Raw genomic sequence first — 21,182 nt, forward strand, 5'->3', positions numbered from 1 at the left:
AAAGGAAAGTTGATGATAGGAAGATTATTTAATTTTCGCGATACTAAATAAGATTATTAGATAATAACAGTTATGAGGAGGATAAGTTAGGCGAACTGGTGTAAAGTGTAAGTGAGATAGACGAATTGCACTAAATATGAGAAACTATAGTGGTCTCATGGTTAGTTATATGCCTTCCCCGTGTTATCACTCCGACTATTACATTCTCCTTTGCCCAATGTCTTTGTACACACCGCGACAATAACTACCATCGGCCCCAATATAATGACGTCTTCGAAGAGACTGAGCAAACATTTATTCACATTATACGTTTCTATATAGAAACTGTAAAAACGACATACGTCAGAGGACGTAATATAAAATTATCGTTAAAATAATGTAATGGAAATTGCCAAGAATCGTCTCTCCGGTGCTAGCTGGTATTTCCGAATGATTCTCTTGTCCCTTGTGATTCGGATGATCGTGATGACTCGTTTTATTACTCGCGTCAAATACCGTACTCGGCATCGTGTCATCGTTGTCCCTCGATCTTTTGGATCTCTGTATTAACGTTAGCTTTGTGTTTTTTGGCATATTTGAGAGAACGTCGGGAATGGAAACAGCCGAGACCACCCTCGAGTAGCCTTTGATCCTCGTGGCATCCTCGGGGTCGATGCTACCAGGAATCGGTGGTGGCAATTCACCTTGGAACCTGCCAAATTGCGGCGTTCTGCTGAGAATCTCCGAAGACAACTTTCCACGAGGACGATTTTCGAGCCTTGTGATGGATCTGGCCAAAGTGGAGTCTTTCACTTTCTTCCCATCGTAAGTGATAAGGACGGATTGGGGAGGCAATTCATCCACCGTCGATCCGGGCACCGGTGGAAGATAGTAGCCTTGATTTCGATCAGCTGCCATTTCCATGTCGTCCAGATTGTCCAATCGCGTCTTAGTCGCCCGAAGTACGTTATTCGTGAAAATCTTCTTCTTCTGCTTTTTGCTCCTTTCCACCGCAACGGACATGGACGGTGACGGAATAAAGACTGGCTCAAAATTATCAAACGATTGACGTTTCGCGTTATCGCGCAAGTAGCTCTCTTCCTGTCGCGAGTCGTTGGACGATTTCTTGTCAACGGTATTCTCCGAAGCCTCGGGATACCTGATGATAGGCTTGAATCCACCCTCTATCACGATCGAGTCAGGATTGAAGCCTGTATTCCTCGCTGGCTTCATCTTTCCCAGTAATACGTCAGATGCCTTTGGTACCTGGAGTACATCGGCGTCTTCGTCGTCGTCATCATCATCATCATCATCGACAAGACTATCGTCGTCCGCGGTAGCGACAGGTCCGATCTCGGAGACCTTGGCCTCGAGCTTCTGACGCTTTGGCTCGAGTTTGATGAGTTTTGTCAAGTGGAAATTGTTGATCTGCGCTTTTTCCATGGGAAGGTTAGCATAGTGCATTTTTTCGGTAGGGTAGCTAATGTACTGGATGTTTTCGGATGGCAGGGCAGCGTAGATCTTTGAAAAATCCGGCGAGTGCTTGAAGGGCGTTGGCGAAGAGGGCATTCTGTAAACAGCTTTCTTCCTCTCGACGTAGAGGGGTTTGGGTGAGAAATTGATAGCAGCTGGCATTGGGATCGAGTGAGATGTCTGTAAGATTGGACGATGAGTCAGGGTGGTAGGTTTACGGATGATCATCAGCTGGGTCCTTTGCTGTTGGTCCGTTTGATGGGGATAGTGATGATGATAACTGCTTGGATAATGATGAGGCGCTCTGGAATATAGGATCTGCGTACCCGGGAAAGGATACGGGATTTTCAACGTATGGCTCACTGGTCGCGAATCTGCAATGAGGTTAGATATTTGTTGGTTAGAGGGAAGTTGACGTTGCGGAAGGGCGATGGGCCTCATCTGTTCGATTTGCGAGGCCTGTGCGATGAGACCAGGCATCGAGGAGGTCGAGGTGTCGGGAGACCTGGTACCTCCGGCCGCTTGCTCGCGGAATACCAAGGTCTGATGAGGAGGAGCATGATGATGATGATGATGATGTTGATGATGATAAGCAGTCGAAGGTTCATCCGTAAGGTGCGCGTGTCGCGTATCCTTCGCGTGAACCTCGTACTGATGAGGAAGCACGTACTGACGATACCCGTTGTACGAAGATCTCAGTCCGCTCGGATCCTCGTACGACGATGCTAATGATGATAATGACGATGTTGATGATAGCAATGATGATGGTGACAATTGCAAGCGCTCGTAGTTTTTATGATTATTAGCGTTCGTTAGTAGCTGAAAATGGGGTTTTAGCTTGCTTGGATTTAGGTTAGTCGACGAGCGAAACACATAGCGCGGACCATGCTCCTGATGAGAATGATGAAGATGAGGCTGCTGAACGTACTCCACTGTAGGCGTTACCTTGCTTCCCGTCTCGATACTCGAACTACTACTGAGATCCTGTTGGAACGTTGCACTTTCCTTCGGTACGGCATAAACCTCGTGCGTCTCACTGGCTGCACCCTCGTTTAAATCACAACTGTCGAGGACGTTGATTTTCCAACCCAAATATCGATGGGTGTAGCACTGATCGTTCAAACAAATGTCTCGTCAATGTTCATTATTCCCTAAGGTTTGCATTTTAGTTTAACTAGCACAAGTGTGGAATACCTGATAATAAACTGTGTCCGGTGTGTTTTTGTCGGGTGTCCACTGCAGAATACCAGGTAAACCAGAATCGCAATGAAGGGTCAAAGTTCGCTGATAAGCTCCGAAGGACGAGAATTCGTCCGCCGGTGGTTGATTAGGATCGGGCTTCCAGAAGCAAAAACGTCCGACAGCAGTTGGCTGCCCATCACGGTTTACCCCAGCAAATATTTTCACTTTCTACGTACGTGACGTTACAAAAAGAACATTGAATCTGAGCGAATGATAAGGCTGGATCAAACTCTTAAACTTACAGCTTTCTCTTCGGGAGTCTTGTGCTGATAGCCACCCACTGGATCATCCGTGATGTAGAATGGATGATATCGAGCAGGTACTTGAGAATCTTCACCGGCTTCGACGTAGAAGGTGTACGTTTGGCCTCGTATTACGTTAATTTCCGGAATTAAAAGTCCATTGATGAACCAGGAGATGCCCCATCCAACGTGACCTGGAAAAAGATTTTTTGCAAACGCAATCTTTTTTTTTTATGGAAAATTATATTGTTAATTAATATATGCCAGGATGCTTCTCGCATTGTATACCTGTGATGGCTGGATAACCGTGTTTTCCTCCTGTGGGTCCCATTTGTGCAAAGAAGACATTGTCATCCGGTTCGTTGCACTGTATTGGTGGAATGTACCAGGCATCCGTTTGAGGCGCAGGAGCAGGAGTCGCTGGTTGACGTGCTGGTCTTTTAGTTGTAACCGTCAGTCCCTGTTAAATGATTGTATCAAAAATAATTTAAGCTATAAGTTTTAATCGACCATGCAATACCTAATTTCATCTTTTTAATTAATTTTCTGCAAATAAAAAAAAATTATAAAATAATCACAACGTACTTGATGACTGCTTCCTTTCTTGTCAGCGTCTCCTTGGGGATTAGGTTGTTCTTGATCTGGAATCGGACAGTTCCATGCTGGAGGTCTGCCGAATTCTATGAAGCGATCAGTTTTCAAATAATGTGGATGGAAGCTGACCTCTTGTCGTTCGTTTAGAGGACCGATAGCCCAAATGATGGCTTGCGATCTGTTTGTTAGTATTTGTCGGTCCAATTCGTCGCTGGGCTTCAAGGGTCTTTGATAAGTTACGATGCTGTATCCATTGACCAATGCAGCATTTAGCAAACGAACCGAATTTGTGTTTTTCTGCCAATAGAGTTCAAGAGGATATATCATTACTCATAGAATACAAAAAGAAACAGCCTTCGGCGCATAGGAAGTGTTTGTTAAAAACTTTTATAAATAAATGTAGCGGTATAAAACGTTAAATTAGAATGAAAAAAATGTCGAAAGATTAATTTTGCATAAATTTCATTTTTTAGAAGTTAAGCTATTCAAGTGATTATGAATGCAACCTTTAAATAAAGGGCTCCGTTTCATGAAAGATTCGCAAAATTATAATTTTTATAGCATTGTAGTTTGATAATTTTGGCTTCACGCTTATTAATAAAAGCTATTCAAAATGAAATCCCTTGTGCCTGCTTGAAGTATGGCCTAGGGTCCTTGTTGCATCTTATATACCTGTAAACGAGTATCTGGACAACTTCCTCGACCACCGGAGCATTGGGACTTAGCATCCAAGATGTAATCGATTGCATATCCTTGAAGAGTATGCTTATCAACCCATGCTACCACCACGTCACCACCGATCATGAGACTCCTGTCAGGATCAGCGGATAATCCAAACGACATGTATTGTCCACCATCTGACGATACAAACAGAATATTTAAGGCTCCCAACACGAAAAATTAATGTTGGGAAAACTTTTCAATTTTGGTAATATCGAGCTTTTGTCAATTGATGAAAATCGATCTTTTGTAAGCTCACAATAGGAATTTACAATAAAATTTAAAAAGAGGAAAAAATAACAGTACTTTGAATATTGTATGTCGAGTTCTTGACCTGCGAACGACACGTAAATCTATCTAGTGTCTTCAATAAAGCAGCCGCGATAAAACTTTGTAGTAACATTCCATGTGGGCAGTGACACATATGACAGTTGGAAAATATACAAACGACGGAGAAACTCACCGAGTTTTCCAACGAGTTGGACGACTATGCTGTCTCCGGCTACGGCCCATCGCACTTCAAAAGCCAGGCTATCCTCCAGAACTTCGCAATTCAATTTTGACTAAAATCACATACAATGAATATTTATAAGTATTGGTATTTCATGGCATTATTTTACAAATAATTAAACTATAATAATATAACCTTATCAATTATTTGTTATATTATAAAAGCCCTTTCAGCACTATGCTTACATTTATCAAAAAATGTTATCCAGCAATTAAGTTATTAGAATATCATGGTGATTATATAGATAGTCTTAGATTGGTTCTTCGAAAAGAAAGTAAGTCGGAAATGGCTTGGTACTTATATACTTACTAATACTTGAACAAATTTGCGTTTATATATAATCTGCAGAACCATTTAAAAAAAAAGTTCTACTATCTATTTATAAAAAAATATGCGATTTTTTGTAAAATATTATACTTTTTATTGATTTTATTTTTTAAGTACAAAAATAGAAAATATATATGTTAAAAAAAATAAATTGTGCGTGCATTAATTTATAATATAATTCTGAATAGGCTTATATACTTTATATATTATACATATAATGAAATGTCGCATATGTAGTGCGTATAAATATGTTTTTGTACGTTACAGAAAAATGGACGGAAGAAGGTAAAAGTTTAAATTAGTCATTTCACCAAAAACTGCTTCATCTTTAACTGTGCAAATATGCGCGCGCTATAGCCGAGAATACAGTTAAAACTTTTATACAAAAGTAATTATTATTCTTTTAAGTTTATAAATAATATTTACTTTTATAAAAGAGCAAAAAAGAATAAGTTTTTTTTAATCACTTATCACAGTTTGAGATTACTTCACACATCTTGAATTTTTGTGTTAATTATCACAAGAGTGAAATTGGCATTAGTCAAATAATTTGTATATCTTTCTATGTCTACTTTTTAATTTCTATCTATATACTTTATGATGAAACTAATAAAATTGTTAAGCTATACATATAAGTATGTTAACGTTAAAACGTATATTATTATAGTATCAATTGTTTTATGTTTGAAGAGAATTTGATGTTTTCATATAGTTAATATTGATTTATAGTTTATAAATATAACGTATTTACCAATAACTTTGTCATGTAATATTCAGTATGGATTGAATCAAGATGCGTGCGCGTAAACGGCGTAAGTAAAAAAAGTATTACAAGTTGTACGATAGATTTATCACTGGCAAGAATAAAAAAGTTTTAAACGTATGAGGAATGGCTAATTAGAGAATAAGTAAAATTGAATTGTACAAAGCTGTGGGGTGGGGTTAAAACGAAATTAATAGTATTATATTAATTCTCTGAACAAAATGAATTAGAAAAGTTTATACTAAAGAAGAAAGTAATTAAATTAGCTCGAATCCCTGCACGTATACATTCCGAGACCCCTGTACCGCGAATTAGCCTACTAATCAGTAGCATTAAATAAATAAAGGAGAGCCGGCTCCTGTTCTTCTAACAAAGAAACATTTCAGGTCAGCAGTGTGTCTCCATGGACGTAGGAGACACAATTTCGCGAAAAAGATTCTTACAGTAAATTAATAATTATGAAATACCTAGCTACATGCTCAAACGCTTCCTAATATTTCCTTCGATATAATTTCGTTACACTCTATTACCTCAGGTATTCATTATTTTTTCCTTCGTTGTAATATAATAACGTTCCAACCAAACTGCGAGTAATCAGTTTTTCATTGGCCTTAAATTATACACTTTATTATCCTCAGCTTTTCACTCTATACAAGTTAAACACAATCTATCGATTGGATATAATAAATGAACGGGATCTCAGAACTTTTAACAGCTTGATTTTTATATCGCAATGGAAAAAGAAAGGTTATAGAATAAACGTTAAACCGTTGGCAAGATGATTAAGGGGGTGTTGCTAATGATTACAGCTACTAGCTCGACTACGTCTAGTATATATATATATATATATATATATATATATATATACTAGATAAGAATTAAGGAAGGAGGGGTATATAGAATGTTTTAAAATCGAAGGAAAGAATCGGCTCTTCTGTCGGCCGGAAAGCGTTGAACGTTGGCGTAAGAGTTAGACTGGCCGTTAGTGAATTGGCTGTGTAAAGTGGTAGTGGTGGCAACAGCTAGAGGTTGCTGTTGAAAGGATCTTTGGCGATCGGCAGCTTGACGAAATTGTTGGAAATTGGGATTGGCTTGTTGAAGGTTGGCCAATCGATCGGAAGGGCCGAAAGAGGTGAACGAGGAGCGATCCTGAGCGATTTGCTGGGGGAACGAGGCGGCACTTTGGAGACGGTGCAGTTGTTGGGCATGAGGTTCCTGGATCTCCAGGCTTTTGGGTATTTGGTATTCGACCGCTCGTACCACTTGGACCTGATCGTCCCGACGGAGTAGCGGTCGATAGGTCGTTGGGCGATGGTTCTGGTGTACCAACGAGGACGTGAATTGGGAGGAGGTTGGCAATTGGGAGAATGGCTGGTTCGTCTCGTGCAGGTTTTGCACTGTACCAACATATCCCGTCTGTCCCTGCCCTCCGCGGTGCACGTTCTGCAACACAAGGACAGAGACAGAGTGTTATCCATTTGTCTCACATAACATCTTTTCTAACGACATTATAGATAGCTAATTTCTTTTTAATATTATTAGTTGTAAGCACACAGTTATATAAATCAATCATCCCATTTGATATATCTATACTTGTGTGTAAATATATCAGCACAGACTGTATTCATATATAACTAATATCAATGGAAATTTTTATTTGCGCATTTGCATCGAACTAACAAAGATATACTGACACGCTTGTTCAACACGAACGGTGCACTATACGGTCTGATTTGAAAAGTAAAAGAAGAAATGAGCAAGTTTCTAAAACTGAGAAGAATCTCGATTCCGCAATAAGCCATTATTTGCATGAAAAGCATAAGATTTCTCTTTTGGGGAAAGTGCAGGAAAACATTTCTCTTGTAAAAAGAGGAGAAATTGGGGAATGGGAGAGGTGGGTGGAGGGTGGGGTGTGGGTGGGGAGCGAGACGAGGGGTTGGAGGAAAAAGAAAGGCACAAGGGAGAGACAAAAGCAAAGGGGTTGTTTCGAGTGTAAGCGAACAAGCGTGTTGGAGTAGTTGGCTAGTGTTGCAGAGAGGAAGAGGATTTTCAGCTTACCTGAGGCGAAACTCCGAGCATCTTAAGGGATGGCGGCACGTTGAGATTCTGTGGAATTTGTATGTGGCCGAAATCCACAGCGAAAGCCTCGCACCATACACCGAAGTGACCGAGTTGGTGAACCGTCAGATCACCGGGTAAGGTCAATACGATCGTTTTCCTATCGTAACGGCGCAGCGGTCTCTCCTTACCATTCTCATCCGGCACCCGAATTCCCTGGGGTGATGGCGATGGACCGGACCCCACCCAGAATTTCGCATCTGCAATAATACATTATAATCATTAAATTTTAGCAGTCCATTATTCTAGAAACAAATAAACACTGCTCGATTTGCAAAGGTATATACGCTAGGTATATATATATATATATATATAGAGAGAGAGAGAGAGATGTGCATCAATAACTGTGAAACGAGAAAGGGGAAACTCTAGTACGAAATAGCATAAAACTCAAAATAGGACAAGGTGAGTGTTAATGGACTTTCTATTTATTTTACCGTAAAATTTTATTCCCGGTTTATGCTTTCTTTTTGCTGTTACTGATCTGGAACAAAGAGTTGATTGCTCCCGAGTATTATAAGAAAGATATGGAATTTGCGGTTTGGTGGCATATTTGAAAAAGAATATTGCTTGCTCCAGTTGATCGACATTGACACTATTTAGAGGATCGGATTGATTCTATATAATTTGGTTTTATAAGATCAGGAGTGATGAATAGTAAAATGATACTTTAAATTTTTTTAACTTTTCAGTAAAGTATTTATATATATTGATGCGTATAATAACCTAGTTGTGTATACGGGATGTTGCACTAACATTATAGACTGTTTTAGTGGGTTATAGGAGATGTAAAAAGAAGAATTATTATAAACAAATCATTTGTTTAAAATCGATATTAATCTTCTTTGTGCAGCATTTTCCACAAATTTAAATAAAGCTTTATTCCCAGTTCTCTTCCAATAAATCTGGTGCTCGTTGAAGGATGGTTTTCGTTTTCGATATTGACATTGCATTGTAGGATTCGCACCGTTCGGCAATTCACGTTTTTACGAACCGGTGTACGTTAATATTTCTCGATTCGAATGCTCTCTCCCTGACGTTTTATACATTTACTATTCTAATAATATATAGATATATTAGTCATTTGGGAAAATGAAATTTTCTCCACAGTAAATGTCTGCATAATAATATAAATGTTTACCGCAAGTCACAAAACGTAGGTTACTCTTTAAAGTGCCTGAAGTAGATTGAACTAAACACATTCGCAAAACACTCGCATTTTCTCGCGTTCACCGACGGCGTCCAATTGGACAACGATTGAATAGCGAACGATTTCGAGAAAGAAGTGAAGAGGTAACGGACATTTTGTGAATATTTGTAAGAATTTACGAAAAAATTAGTCATGTAGCAATATTCATTTTCCAAAATAACGGAAGTATAATATTAGTTTATATTACGTACGGTGCATCGTAAGCGATGCTGGTGGATGCTATGTGTTTAGTACAGTATGGGAAATTGATTACTTTACATTTCAGCTAACTTCACTCCGTGCTTTCTAGGAAAAATTTATATACTGCACCATAGTAAGAAAAAACGATTCAATTTTCCACATCATACATATATACACTGAGCACCACTAATAATGGCGTTCCCTCCAAGTGCAAGAGGGCTGTTGTTTCCCACAGAGTGCTTTTGGGAGGCAAGACGATTATCTTATGCTCGAAAGGAACGTCATTAATGTCGATGACCGTACACATCGCGAAAGTTACTGAATCGAAGATATCCAATTTGAAAAACGTTTACCACTTTGTTCAAAGATTACGAGACATCGCTTATTGAAGCGTAAAGTACTCGACAGTGAGAATCGAATAAAGTGCTTCGAATTATTGAAGAGCATGCTTAACTATGTACCAGCTTGGATCTATTGTAAGAGAACTAGCAATATATCATTGAAATGTATACATAGATCGTACGGAATGTAAAAAGTTTGCATCAATTTTAGATAAAAGACTAGTTAAAATATTCTTTCTTCTGACATACCGTATAACCTCTTAAAACATCACCTAGTGTTACTGAAACACCTTGTATATATAGCCAAGGGTTACGCAAACATTAGCTGATAATATGTATACGTATATATATTACTAAAGAAGATGAATATTGACTGGACAAATTCAGTTCTACAATATCATATCGTTTGATCTTGCAGCTATGTATCTTGGAAGTTTATTGATAGCATTTATTTGAAAGCTTATTGTATTGACAAAGACGTAGTAAGCTTACCAGGTGCTTCTCCGTCATAACTAAATCCGGGTATCAGCAGGGTTTGAGCGTCTACGACGACCACTGGCTCTGAACTAACTCCGTGAATGCCGTTCAGTACTCCCAACTTTTGTGGTTTTGGATAGTCAAACCCTCGGGGTATTCTGACATCTCCAAAATTTACCTAGAAGATTAGTTGTTCTTGATGAAAATATGAAAGCTTGTAGTTGAATTTACTTAAATTGTCCTTTTTACAAATTAGGTTTTGCATAGTTTCTAGTTAGAAAGACTTTTCATTGTATATGGGTCTAACAATGTCATTTCTATTTCCACGATTATTCTGTTTTATCGTTTGCCGATTGTCAAAATGGAAATTTGACTGTTTTGGCGTGATTGAGCTTCTCGTTTTTCAGTCTCAGACGTATGTAGCACAAAGATATAATGTATACAATGCCTGTCGTGACAGGGGACAGGGCATAAATTTACGCTCCAGCTCCGGCTGAGAGATATCACGGACTATAAATCGATAATTCGTTAGTGTATCTCCGATCTCAAGATGATATATATGTGCTATATATACTATTTATTCTAGCAAGTTAGAGCAGCAAAGCCATTTCTCTTGTTTTTTTTTGTCTTTGGTTTATCTTTGACTTTTTTAGTTTGTCTCGTTAACTAGATTTTATAAATTTAAAAACTCTGATGGACCACGTGGAACGAACATTTCCATTAAATTAAAGCTTCTCGGTGAAAGTGTGGCTTATTCATAAACGTGTATTTTAATTTTGCTTTAAAGTAGGTTATCGATGTTATCAAAAAGAGACGTAAAGATGAAATAATCAACGTTGACATATTTTATTTAATAAATTTTAAAATTATTTTAATGCAAATCGTAGGATAAACCGGAAATTCAAGGAAGAAAAGCAATAAAAAAACGCTTAACACATGATTTGCCTACACTAAATAGAATGTATTCAAATTATTTCATGGTATATTGCAGCTATATAGTGACTTTCAAAATGAGTCAAATAGTTTTTGATGCATGTAGCAGAATGGTTGCATTAACGACGAGCGAAGTGCGACAATTTGGTTTACGACAATAAAACAGAAAAGCTAAAGCTATATAAAAACCAACGATAAACTTTTACGAATTATACCAAATTGATTTTTAGCTGTTAAAATATTATTCGCGGTATAAATTTGCACACAGTGATTTGCATTTCACGCTTTTGATTGTTTGGCGGGAATTTTCAATGATACTATTGATCAACTTAAAATTTATAATGGATAATCTAAGGGTATTTGATGAACACTTGATATAGTAGTTCAAGGACACCCTGTATATGGGTAAGTGATTCGAAACGCTTATGGACTATGGCTCGCTGCCAGTGAAGATCTCTTATGCAGTTATAGTACGAGCGTGAAAGTTGCATCGCAAGGAAATAATACCGGTTTTAACGATTCCCGCTTTAAAGTATGGCAAGCATCACCGAAGGTTATGAGTCAATAATTCTGTTACTCACGGAAAATTCATCACAGTAGACGGAAAACCATTTAATGTTGTTCAAGGTCTGGCCATCCGGTAAGGTCAGCGTGATGCCTTTCTTCCGGTAACGCTTTAGCAGGTTCGGCCTGTAGAAACGAATCGTGTCAGAAAATTCATCGGCCAAACAAAAATTAGCCAACGTTTCTTAGATTTTCTTTTCCCAGCTCGTAACAATAGGCGTGTTTTTACTCACGTTCCACGCTCGTCTCGAACTCTGATCCCACTCGAGCTTGGATTCTTCGAGTTACCCACGTAAAAAAACGCGGCTGAAATTTAGAGGAAAAAGCTATTGAGAATTTGCCTATTATATTCGATGCTATAAATGCGACAATAATCATGAATAGTATTAATGATAATAATTAGATCGTGCAGGATCTCCGGATCTATATTGTAAAGTTATTGCAAACAATCTATAATTTCCCGTCTTTATGTCAATAAATTAATTATTACACCAAAAAAAAGTAACTTAATTTCAACAAACCTTATTCCTAATACTGCCAGTAAAATATTTACTCGATATCGTCGAAATTTAATTAAATCGATTAAAATTAATTTATGATTTAAATAATTATTCATTAATTAAGTTAGTTATTTATTTTAAAAACCGCGAGTATAAATATTTAATTGGCACTATTCAAATAAATTCTAATTTGAATTTAAGGATAGTTTTCTCAGTGCATTAATAGCCACAATGCAAGAGACAAAGTCTCATCATTAATGTTGCAATATTATTCTTTTTCGAGACTCGCGTTATTGAACCTCTTCGCCGTAACGAGTTATAATGAAGAAGCATTCACGTGAGCGTAGTCTTGTGCGTTTTGCTCGATACGAGGAGAAGACCCGCACTCAGGCTCGGATTGAAAAGCTCTACTAAGCAAGGTGTTGTTATATTAGGCGATCACTTTAATCGTCAGCGTGGATCTCCGGCACGAATAAGCGCGAGAAAAGAATTTCAGGAAAGTCTCGCAAAAGAAATCGATCGCGACACTGTTGGCTGACTTGGCGAAAGTCGAAAGATCCTTGCGCGCGCGTGAACTCTCTTCTTTTTCCTTCTTTCTCCTTTCCACGTGCAACACTACTCGATCCACCGTCGATGAAAGTAACGTATAATTTCGATCGACACGCACACGCGTACAACTCTCTTGTTATCAATTTGCCTCACTCTTATTGTTTACTTCCTCTCAATTAACAAGATTCTCACTCTGCAATTAACAATTAGAAAACAAGTGTCTCTCGTTTACGCGGGATCACTTCTCGTTGCCATTAATGATGAGGAATAATGGTCTATAGAAAAATCAAGTGAAAACTTAATTGTTAAAGCGTCCAATCGTTGTACAGCATTGCATTGCAGCGGATGGTTCACGTAAACCTTGGTATCTCGAACTTTCTAATAGGCGAACCAGTGATATCCACGATAATAGCCGCGCGGTGACACTGATAGTATTTAGACGCGAATCCCGTTATATATTCCGCAATTAATTTCTGGCCGATCTTTTCGAGTGATAATTCGAATATTATGAAACGAGCGAGTATATATATGTGCACGAGTAACATCGTTATGAACGTTTTAATACGAAGCAAGAGAAGTAGAGTGTGACTGATCTTCGGGGCGAGCGGATATTAAACGGCACGTGGAAGAAGCAGGATGTTGAGTGAAAAGTGGCAGGGCAGCGATCGGATGAATCGTAAAATTCTTCAGGCCCAAGATTTAATTCATACGTACCAGGAGCTTCACCGTCGTACGTAAAGTCCTTAATGAAGAGGGTCCTTCCATCCACGGCGTAAACTTCACCACTGACGCCATGGTGAAGTTCGGACAGTTTACCGATCAGCTTTCCATAATAAGCTTCGCTGCATACCTCTGTAAGCACAATTAGTTTCTGTTAAATTAACGATAGCAACGTGTCAAGTTTCATCGTAGCCATGGTTTCTGGTCACAATGCTATCGGCTGCGACAAAGGGCGCTCTCCACGCGCAGTGCCTACCATCTGCACTGATCCAATATCCGTCATTATTAAGTTTCGCGAAACAAGCACCTGCACGATATCCAATTCTTATGAGAGAAAAAAGATTCACAGCTTTATACCTATATATATATATATATATCTCCAATTATTAATTCTTATACCAAATCTGTTACAGCTAATGGGCAAAAGCGACAAGATCCTGCAAAGCACCGTCGCTTCTAAACTTGTTGCAAAGAACTGCAATGCTCTGGGAGTTTAAAAAGCTGCGGGACACTTCAAAAGGGCTCTTTCACCAATCCTTTGGAATAATTCGTGCGTTGCGTCATTGATTGGCGAACTTTGCTTTAATGAGTGGTTTCCCGTGCTCTGTAAAGTACGGATATCAGTTGGGATGAATCGGTCTGGCGTATAATTAAATTTGGCGTAACGAGGATTTAGTGAACGACAATAGTGATCGAGCTGATTAATTATCGATAGCTATATATATATATATATATATATATATTTGTGTCGCATTTATACCGCATGAAATTGTATCAAAAAGCGTGAGTAAACGAGTAATAAAATCTGCGGATTAGTCAGAGTTAACGGTAAAGCAGTTTCGTTTCTGTGTCTAATTTATAATTGAGCATCGAGACTCGATGCAAGACTGCAGATATCTCGAAATGCTTCACAGTAGATCCACATTTATGTGGAACTAATCGCTATATATGATAATCGTCCGAGTTCGCGTTACACGCTTACCATAACCCTTGTTGATCTTGCCTCGTTTCGAAATTCATCAGAAACCATTTCGTGATACGTTACAAATTTTCTTTCTGGGTTGCTTTCTCCAAATAAAAGGCCTCGTTTATAGAGGTGTGGTATCAGCCATAAGAATAATCTAACGGCGACTAGAATTTATTTTATTGATAGTTTATCGTTATAGTATTTCATCGCGCTAAATAATTGATTTTATTACAAGCTTCTTACGAGTATAGAATGCTGGATACAAATTTTTCGGAGAATGACTGAGATTCAAGAGAGTGTCTCGAGTAAATGAGGGAATTTGAGAGAGGGGCTTCGTTATTGTGATAGTTAGTGGAGTTTGCAAATGATTTATTATTGAGAGACGCGTGTACGATGGAATGATCAAGCGATCCGAGGAAGAATTCAATTTCATTTGCAATTTCTCATTAGAGATTCTCGCAGTTGATCGTCGTTGGATTCGATTGGACTGGTTGGTACGGCCCCCTTGGATCTCGAGTCGGGTCCCGTTAGGGCTAAGCTAGAAATTGTCGATTCGGAAAGATCTACGCGCATAAATCGATCGAACGACGTGTAACCTCGCATTCGTGACTAGAATGGGCCTATAAAAAAAGCGCGTTACGCGGATCTGCGGAAAATTGGCTACATCTTTGAGAGCGCGCCTTCCATCTACGGTTGTTCATTCGTCCCGTTAACTGTCACTTGTAATCAATGATGTAACGTATGGATATATGTATACCCGTAGCTTCGTTCGTGACACTTCGTATCTAACGAGGTATTTCATAATTGGAGAAAAATACTCTCTTGAACCGATCGAATCCACTGCTAGACTCGTGCTCCACAAATTCCACTGGAAAAATTCCCCATGCCCTGGACACGCTTGACGCGTGTTCCCCATCCTTCATCCTTATCAACAAATCTATACTGAAATCGCTTAACATCTTGTATACATTTGTTCAAATAACCCTTTATGCCATCTATGAATTCCGTTACGCTAACTGTATCGTTCCCGATCATTTTTATCTTCATTTCTACCGTATGTACATGCATGTATCATGTAACTGGCAAAATCCGGGACGTTGCCGAATAAAGTTACTTATTTTTCTTGCAAAGTCTTTAAACTTAGACGCGACCAAGGAGTCTGGTTCATTTTCAAAGGATTATTATAGAGTACGATCTAGTACAAGCATATATATATATATATATATATATAGTATAATAGCGCACCTCTGACGTATCAGGGGAAAAACAAGGAAGTATCAATGATCACGCTAATTGCAGTAATTGTCAAGAAACAGACGAATATGTATAGCCTCATTTTATAACGCGGGTATTCGCGTAGGTAAATCGCTTCCTTACTTTCATCGTAGCGCATTGCCTGAACGATGCAACATAAACTTTTTCAATCCCGCTTTCAAAGCGTCGTATTTTCAAACAGTTATTTTAAAATTCTCGCTACAGTCTATATAACTATAACTAAAAAAAGAACTGATTATTATTTTTTTTGCTAATAATTTTTGCACTTAAACGGAAGATGATTCGTCAAATTTAATAACACATTGTTTTTCTGTTCTCCGTGCAATTTTTTATTGGTAATTGAAATTGTTCGAAACTTGAATGATTAGCGGACGAGATATTCGGTAGAATATAATTTTTTACATAAGATAATTAAAATTACTAGTACTTATTTGTTGATAAACGATGGAAGTAAGTTACGGAAAATATTTTTTGAGAAAGAAATCAAATTGTTGGATAAAATGAGAGTGTAAGAGGGCTCTTTTGAGATTTAATAAAATAAAATAATTCTTAATTAGCTTTTAAACTGTTTACTGTCCCTTAGGGCCTCTACTATTCGATTGAATTCCTGTATGTTCCGGCTTCCCTTGTACCGTTCAGCGTTGAGTTTGCCGAATTAAGGATTAGCGCGCTTCGGACTAAACGAGTCCTATTGTGGCATTCAACTATAGAACTTTAAACATAAACCACTCGCTCAAGTTTAAATTACTTTATAGCATCTTTAAAAATATAACATTCGAGGAATATTATAAAATAACTTTTTTTACATATTAGACAACACGAGAGAAGATGATGAATCTTCGATATGGGATTTTTTGTTATTCCAGGACTGAAATTTCTGCAGTCTAGCACCCATAAAAACTGAAGCTCTTTGATAAAAGTACATCGGTTAACTTATAAATGTATATAGTATATAAAAAGCGAAACGATTTATTATAATTTATGAGAAAACTTTAGAGCGACTTTAGAATTTTGCGAATGATTATATAATACCACAGTCTAATGTTAGATCAATCCGTGTGCTAAATCTGATTAGTATCGAAAGAATATAAAAAGAATTGATGGATTTAAGGGTTAATGTCTGTTGAAGAGGGATTCGGCAGATGGGATGAGATACTATAAATTGGAGAGTGCAAATAACCGATGAGATAACGACTCTCGCTTCGTAATGCTCCTCTGCAGTGTCACCTTGCTTAGACCGCGCGGAATTCAGATCAATAGGACGTCAAAAGTTCTCGTACAAATTCCTCGTATAATTTCTCCATTTAATTCGCGTAATTGCAGGCGAATACGCTTATATCCGTTGATATGAGAAATAACTCATTTCCCGCAGCAACTTTCCATTCGCTCTGCTGAAATCAAATTGTTGACCCGTAAATACATTCCTAATAATTATTTGTACTATCTGCCCACACCTTTGATATATCCCAACTATTTACTTTTTATGCCGAGAGCCTACTTCGTATATATACAATATAGCCTCTTGCAATTGAAAAATATGACTGGAACGCATAAACATAGCGTGGACTTTACTATGTAGGATACAGCATATCCTGATTCATATTGCAGGTTGCCCGACATCTTTTTTGAAGCAACATAAGTTTGAAGAGACTGCACATTTGCAAAATAAATATTAGCGTGGCATAGAATAATCCTAGAATTCACGCCAGAAGGATAATAAAATATAAAAGATCCCATTACCAGCTTTTGTTTTTCTACGTTGCTTGGCGTTCTTCAATTTCCGGTTAAAACGGGAGCATTTTCTCGCAGGATGTAAAGTAAAACAGGCATGTAATAGATTTGTAGATTTTGAAGCAGTACTCTTGAATGGCACTCGCTCTACTTGTTACGCAATATTACTACTCGTGAAGACTTGTAATTACATTTTGCACCGCACTTTGTTGAGTGGATAAATCAAATTGCAGCATATCCTGTTTAGCAATATTACAAAATAATTTAAAGAAAATCAATTTATTTTTAAATGCCAATATGCATACACGCGACATGTCGAAAATCCAATCATTTACTAATTATCGTCTGCCATTATAAAGCTTGTAATTAGAATTTGAAAAGGAGAATGAAACCTTTGGTAAACTAATATAATACGATTGAAATTCCGCAAGGTTTATTAACGAGTCGCTAATGGATTGGTCGAATATGGCAATATACGAGAGCTCCAGAAGAGCAAAGTTAGGGCACCTCATTGCTGCTGGTTTATTGCTTATCAAAATGGAAAGCTGACAATGAGAAATTTCAAGTGCCGAAAATGAATGACAATGAAAGTAAGAAGTAGGGATAGAAAGATATGAACGGACCTCTGACATTTTCAGATGCGAAAGAGAAAGCAAATGACGAACGGACAAATCGTATAACCGATCGCTGTTATAATACACCGTTCCGTTGTGTCACAATCAATATGTATATATTTATATACATATACCAGTATACGTATCTCTCTCCTTTGCAGATCCGAAGCGATTAAAGCTCCTTGCCCACACAAAATGAGAAACCTGCTACGTATCTACACTCGTCCAAGGCTCATAAATCAAAGTATAATCTGTATAAATCTAAGTTCAAAATAAAATGCTTTGTCACTTTGCGTATCGCGCTCGCGCATACCACAGGACTTTCTTTACCGTGATGCGTGAAACCTTGTAAAAGCAATACGCGTGCATTCATTGATGGTAAATAGCACCGACGATCGTTCATACAAAACTCTCATTTTTCTTTCATTTGTAAAACCGTTATTACTACAAAACATTTAATTTCACTTTACTTTAATGATATTCATTCGCTTTTATCAATATGGTTGGCACGGCGTGTAATTATTATGCATAAGTTGGGGAAAAGGGGGAAGGAGGATATAAGAGTATTTGCTGGATTTGTTTAACAAGAGGTGATTAACGAGATTATATACGACCGAGGGAAATACAGGTATACAGTCAATGCGATAGAAATAAATGATCTATTTCTACCGCAAAGGTTAACCATACACAGAGACTATATCGACCTTTGCAACAACGGTATACCGTCTTTCTGTTTACTCGGAAACCCGATTAACGCCACTATTGGTGCAAAATGATTCGTCTCGATAGTGCTGTGAACGTGCACTTGCCAGTGTTTACCTCAACGCCCTATACTGGGAGCAACGAAGGAAGCGATACGAACCAAAAAGGAACACGCGTTGGAGGCCGGGAGAATTAGAGAAGCGCATTATAGCTTTGAATCCCTCGGTGTCTCTCCCATATCCCCTGAACAATGTTTATTTATTTACAACTCTCGTATTCGAGTATATTTTTTTTAGCAATTAATTACTCGTGAATATAACGAAAATTGATAGATGGATCATAAATTCTAATTATGAAAAAGTATTTTGTTACAGAATTAAGGAGGGAAGTGGAGAGGATTCGCAAGTGTTACGATAAAGCTTGGATAATTTAACGTTGGATGCTTCGGAATCACGGTCGACGGGCATGGTTCTTTTATTCCCTCATCGTGAAATTTACGCTCAAGGTCGATTTACTCCAGCGTGACAGTAAGACAAGAAGCTCTAGCGTGTCATTAATCTTCTCATACGTGATATAGATCGATCGTTTGGTTGATGAATGGTGTGAGATGCAGTATCTCGAGAAAAGGAGTATGCATCAGGATTAAGCGAGGAAAAAAAGCTTGAATCGAGAAAGCTATTCGAAATCGGGCATAGCAGCGAAACAGAGCGGCAATCAATATTGGCACCGAAGGAATCTGCACAATCGGCAGCTATTTCTAGTAATTACTCTGAATAATTAGCGCAGGCTTAGAATTGCATCGTAATTGCGTCGTCTGGGAATGCCTTCCCATATCTCTACCAGAAACACTCTAATTTAGCATTATTTATTTGTACATTTTGCATCTTATATTCAATCTCCACTGGGATTTGAGTTAGTAGACCGTAGAAATGAAACTGTAATGGATTTAGTAGCGTGTGTGCGCGCTGGAGATATCATTTCTCACCTGTACCACAGGTACTCTGCTCTCACGCGATTAACACATCACCGGACGATATCCAAACGTAATATCACACGTGAATTTTTTCGAGATCATCGTTACGATGTTCGATGTACGGTGGATATTTTCTTTTTATCATGAGCAAGAGTTTAGGAGAGTGCGATGACACGAAAAGTTGCTGGTAAAAATAATTGCTGCGAGATCGTCTTTAACGGTATGACAGCAATTCCGGACGTAGAATAAATGGTGTTTTGATTAGGAATGCAATAGTGGTTGCAGGGAATCTCCTGACTTTCAGCACAAAGCTGGGAAATGGGAGATCCAGGGGATGAAAGATCAAAGTGCATATCGAGAGGGATTGGTTGTTGGAAAATTCAGAAATCGGAGGTGCAGAGTATGATAGGGTTGAAGTGGGAAGAGCATTTGTTGAAAAAGACTCACGTGTGATCGAGATGAGGAGGAGTGCAGTGACTAGACGAAGTACGGATGGCCGATCCGGTGACGATGTGGGTGATCGTGTTGTCATGGTGTCTTCGTGCTTACTGCGGTCGTCGAAAGTGCTAGCCGTGGATCCAACTGCCTTTGCTGATCCCACTACGATCACCGGCTTGCCTTGCTTGCCGTACCTTACCTTGCTTCACCTCAGTCAGCTTGTCCCTTTCTCTTTGTCTCCTTTTCTTTTGTCCCCACTCTACACCTCTCTCTCTCTCTCTCCCTCTCGCCCTCCCCCTCTATGCCTCATAACCCTCTTTCTATCCACCTCCTCTCTCATCTTTTTTTGCCTGCTGCTTCAATTCCTCCATCCTAAAACGTCTTCTTCGACACTCCTTTGCTCCCTCGATTATGATATATATATATATATAAAGCAAGCAAACGTGCACTATGCTGTATAGTATAACCAACTCCAAGTCGTCTCCAATTTTTTTCATAATTTTTCTTCCCCTAAAGCCAAACCTACCTTACGCACCAACCCTCCCCAATTTGTAACCCCTCCCTCCCCTGTTTTTGTCAACATTTTTTCCTTCACCCTAATGATTTCCCTCGTTTCTCCACATCTGCATTCTTCCTCTTTTTAGCTCAATTTGCTTCCCCACTCATTTACATGTACCGAACGAAGCTCTGCTTTTTGCTACTCCTATTCTACAAATGGGGTTCTCCCCACAGCTCCACGCTTTTTTCTCCATTCCACAGTAGGTTTTTTATATTCCACACAGCCAGGTGAATTTTCACCCTGATATCGGGACAGACGTGAAAGAAGAGCGGTAATGCGTTGATTCGTGATCGAGGTCTCGTCTGCGATAAATAAAATCATCGTGGATCAGATGGGATGTTTCTGAATATTGCGAGTCTGGTGAGAAAAATAAAAGAAAAAAGCGTAATGTCACCAGGGTATCGCTGTCTCCTGCATCATAGCAGGATTGTCAGCGGAGAGAAGATGCCGTTGACAGCAATCCTCGCTTCTTTTCTCTGC

The 21,182-nt window shown here is 38.6% G+C and overlaps 1 protein-coding gene across 1 annotated transcript; it reads right to left on the reverse strand.

Annotated features, from left to right (window-relative positions):
• Positions 1 to 1,686: 1,686 nt before the first annotated feature.
• On the reverse strand, positions 1,687 to 20,283 carry Skeletor (DM13 and DOMON_DOH domain-containing protein skeletor). The gene is made up of 14 exons (XM_066725299.1): positions 20,153 to 20,283; positions 13,438 to 13,575; positions 11,908 to 11,980; positions 11,692 to 11,800; positions 10,193 to 10,355; positions 7,910 to 8,169; positions 4,714 to 4,813; positions 4,203 to 4,387; positions 3,522 to 3,827; positions 3,225 to 3,396; positions 2,937 to 3,130; positions 2,647 to 2,862; positions 2,398 to 2,562; positions 1,687 to 1,826 (listed from the first exon to the last, which is right to left on the reverse strand). The coding sequence occupies exons 1-14, from the start codon at positions 20,235 to 20,237 to the stop codon at positions 1,812 to 1,814; spliced, it is 2,181 nt and encodes a 726-aa protein (XP_066581396.1). The 5' UTR covers positions 20,238 to 20,283; the 3' UTR covers positions 1,687 to 1,811.
• Positions 20,284 to 21,182: the final 899 nt, after the last annotated feature.

The sequence above is a fragment of the Prorops nasuta genome, unplaced genomic scaffold (genome assembly GCF_024137725.1).
Source record: "Prorops nasuta isolate Cenicafe-Biocafe unplaced genomic scaffold, Cenicafe_Pnas_1.2 PNAS00004, whole genome shotgun sequence".
Lineage (NCBI taxonomy): Eukaryota > Metazoa > Arthropoda > Insecta > Hymenoptera > Bethylidae > Prorops > Prorops nasuta.

Coding starts and splice junctions, on each gene's coding strand:
- Skeletor (XM_066725299.1), bottom strand. CDS start 20,237: ATGACAACACGATCACCCACATCGTCACCGGATCGGCCATCCGTACTT. Junction 8,170..10,192: donor TTATGACGGAGAAGCACCTG/GTAAGCTTACTA, acceptor GTATTATTGCAG/ATGCGAAATTCTGGGTGGGG. Junction 2,863..2,936: donor AGACTCCCGAAGAGAAAGCT/GTAAGTTTAAGA, acceptor TCACGTACGTAG/AAAGTGAAAATATTTGCTGG.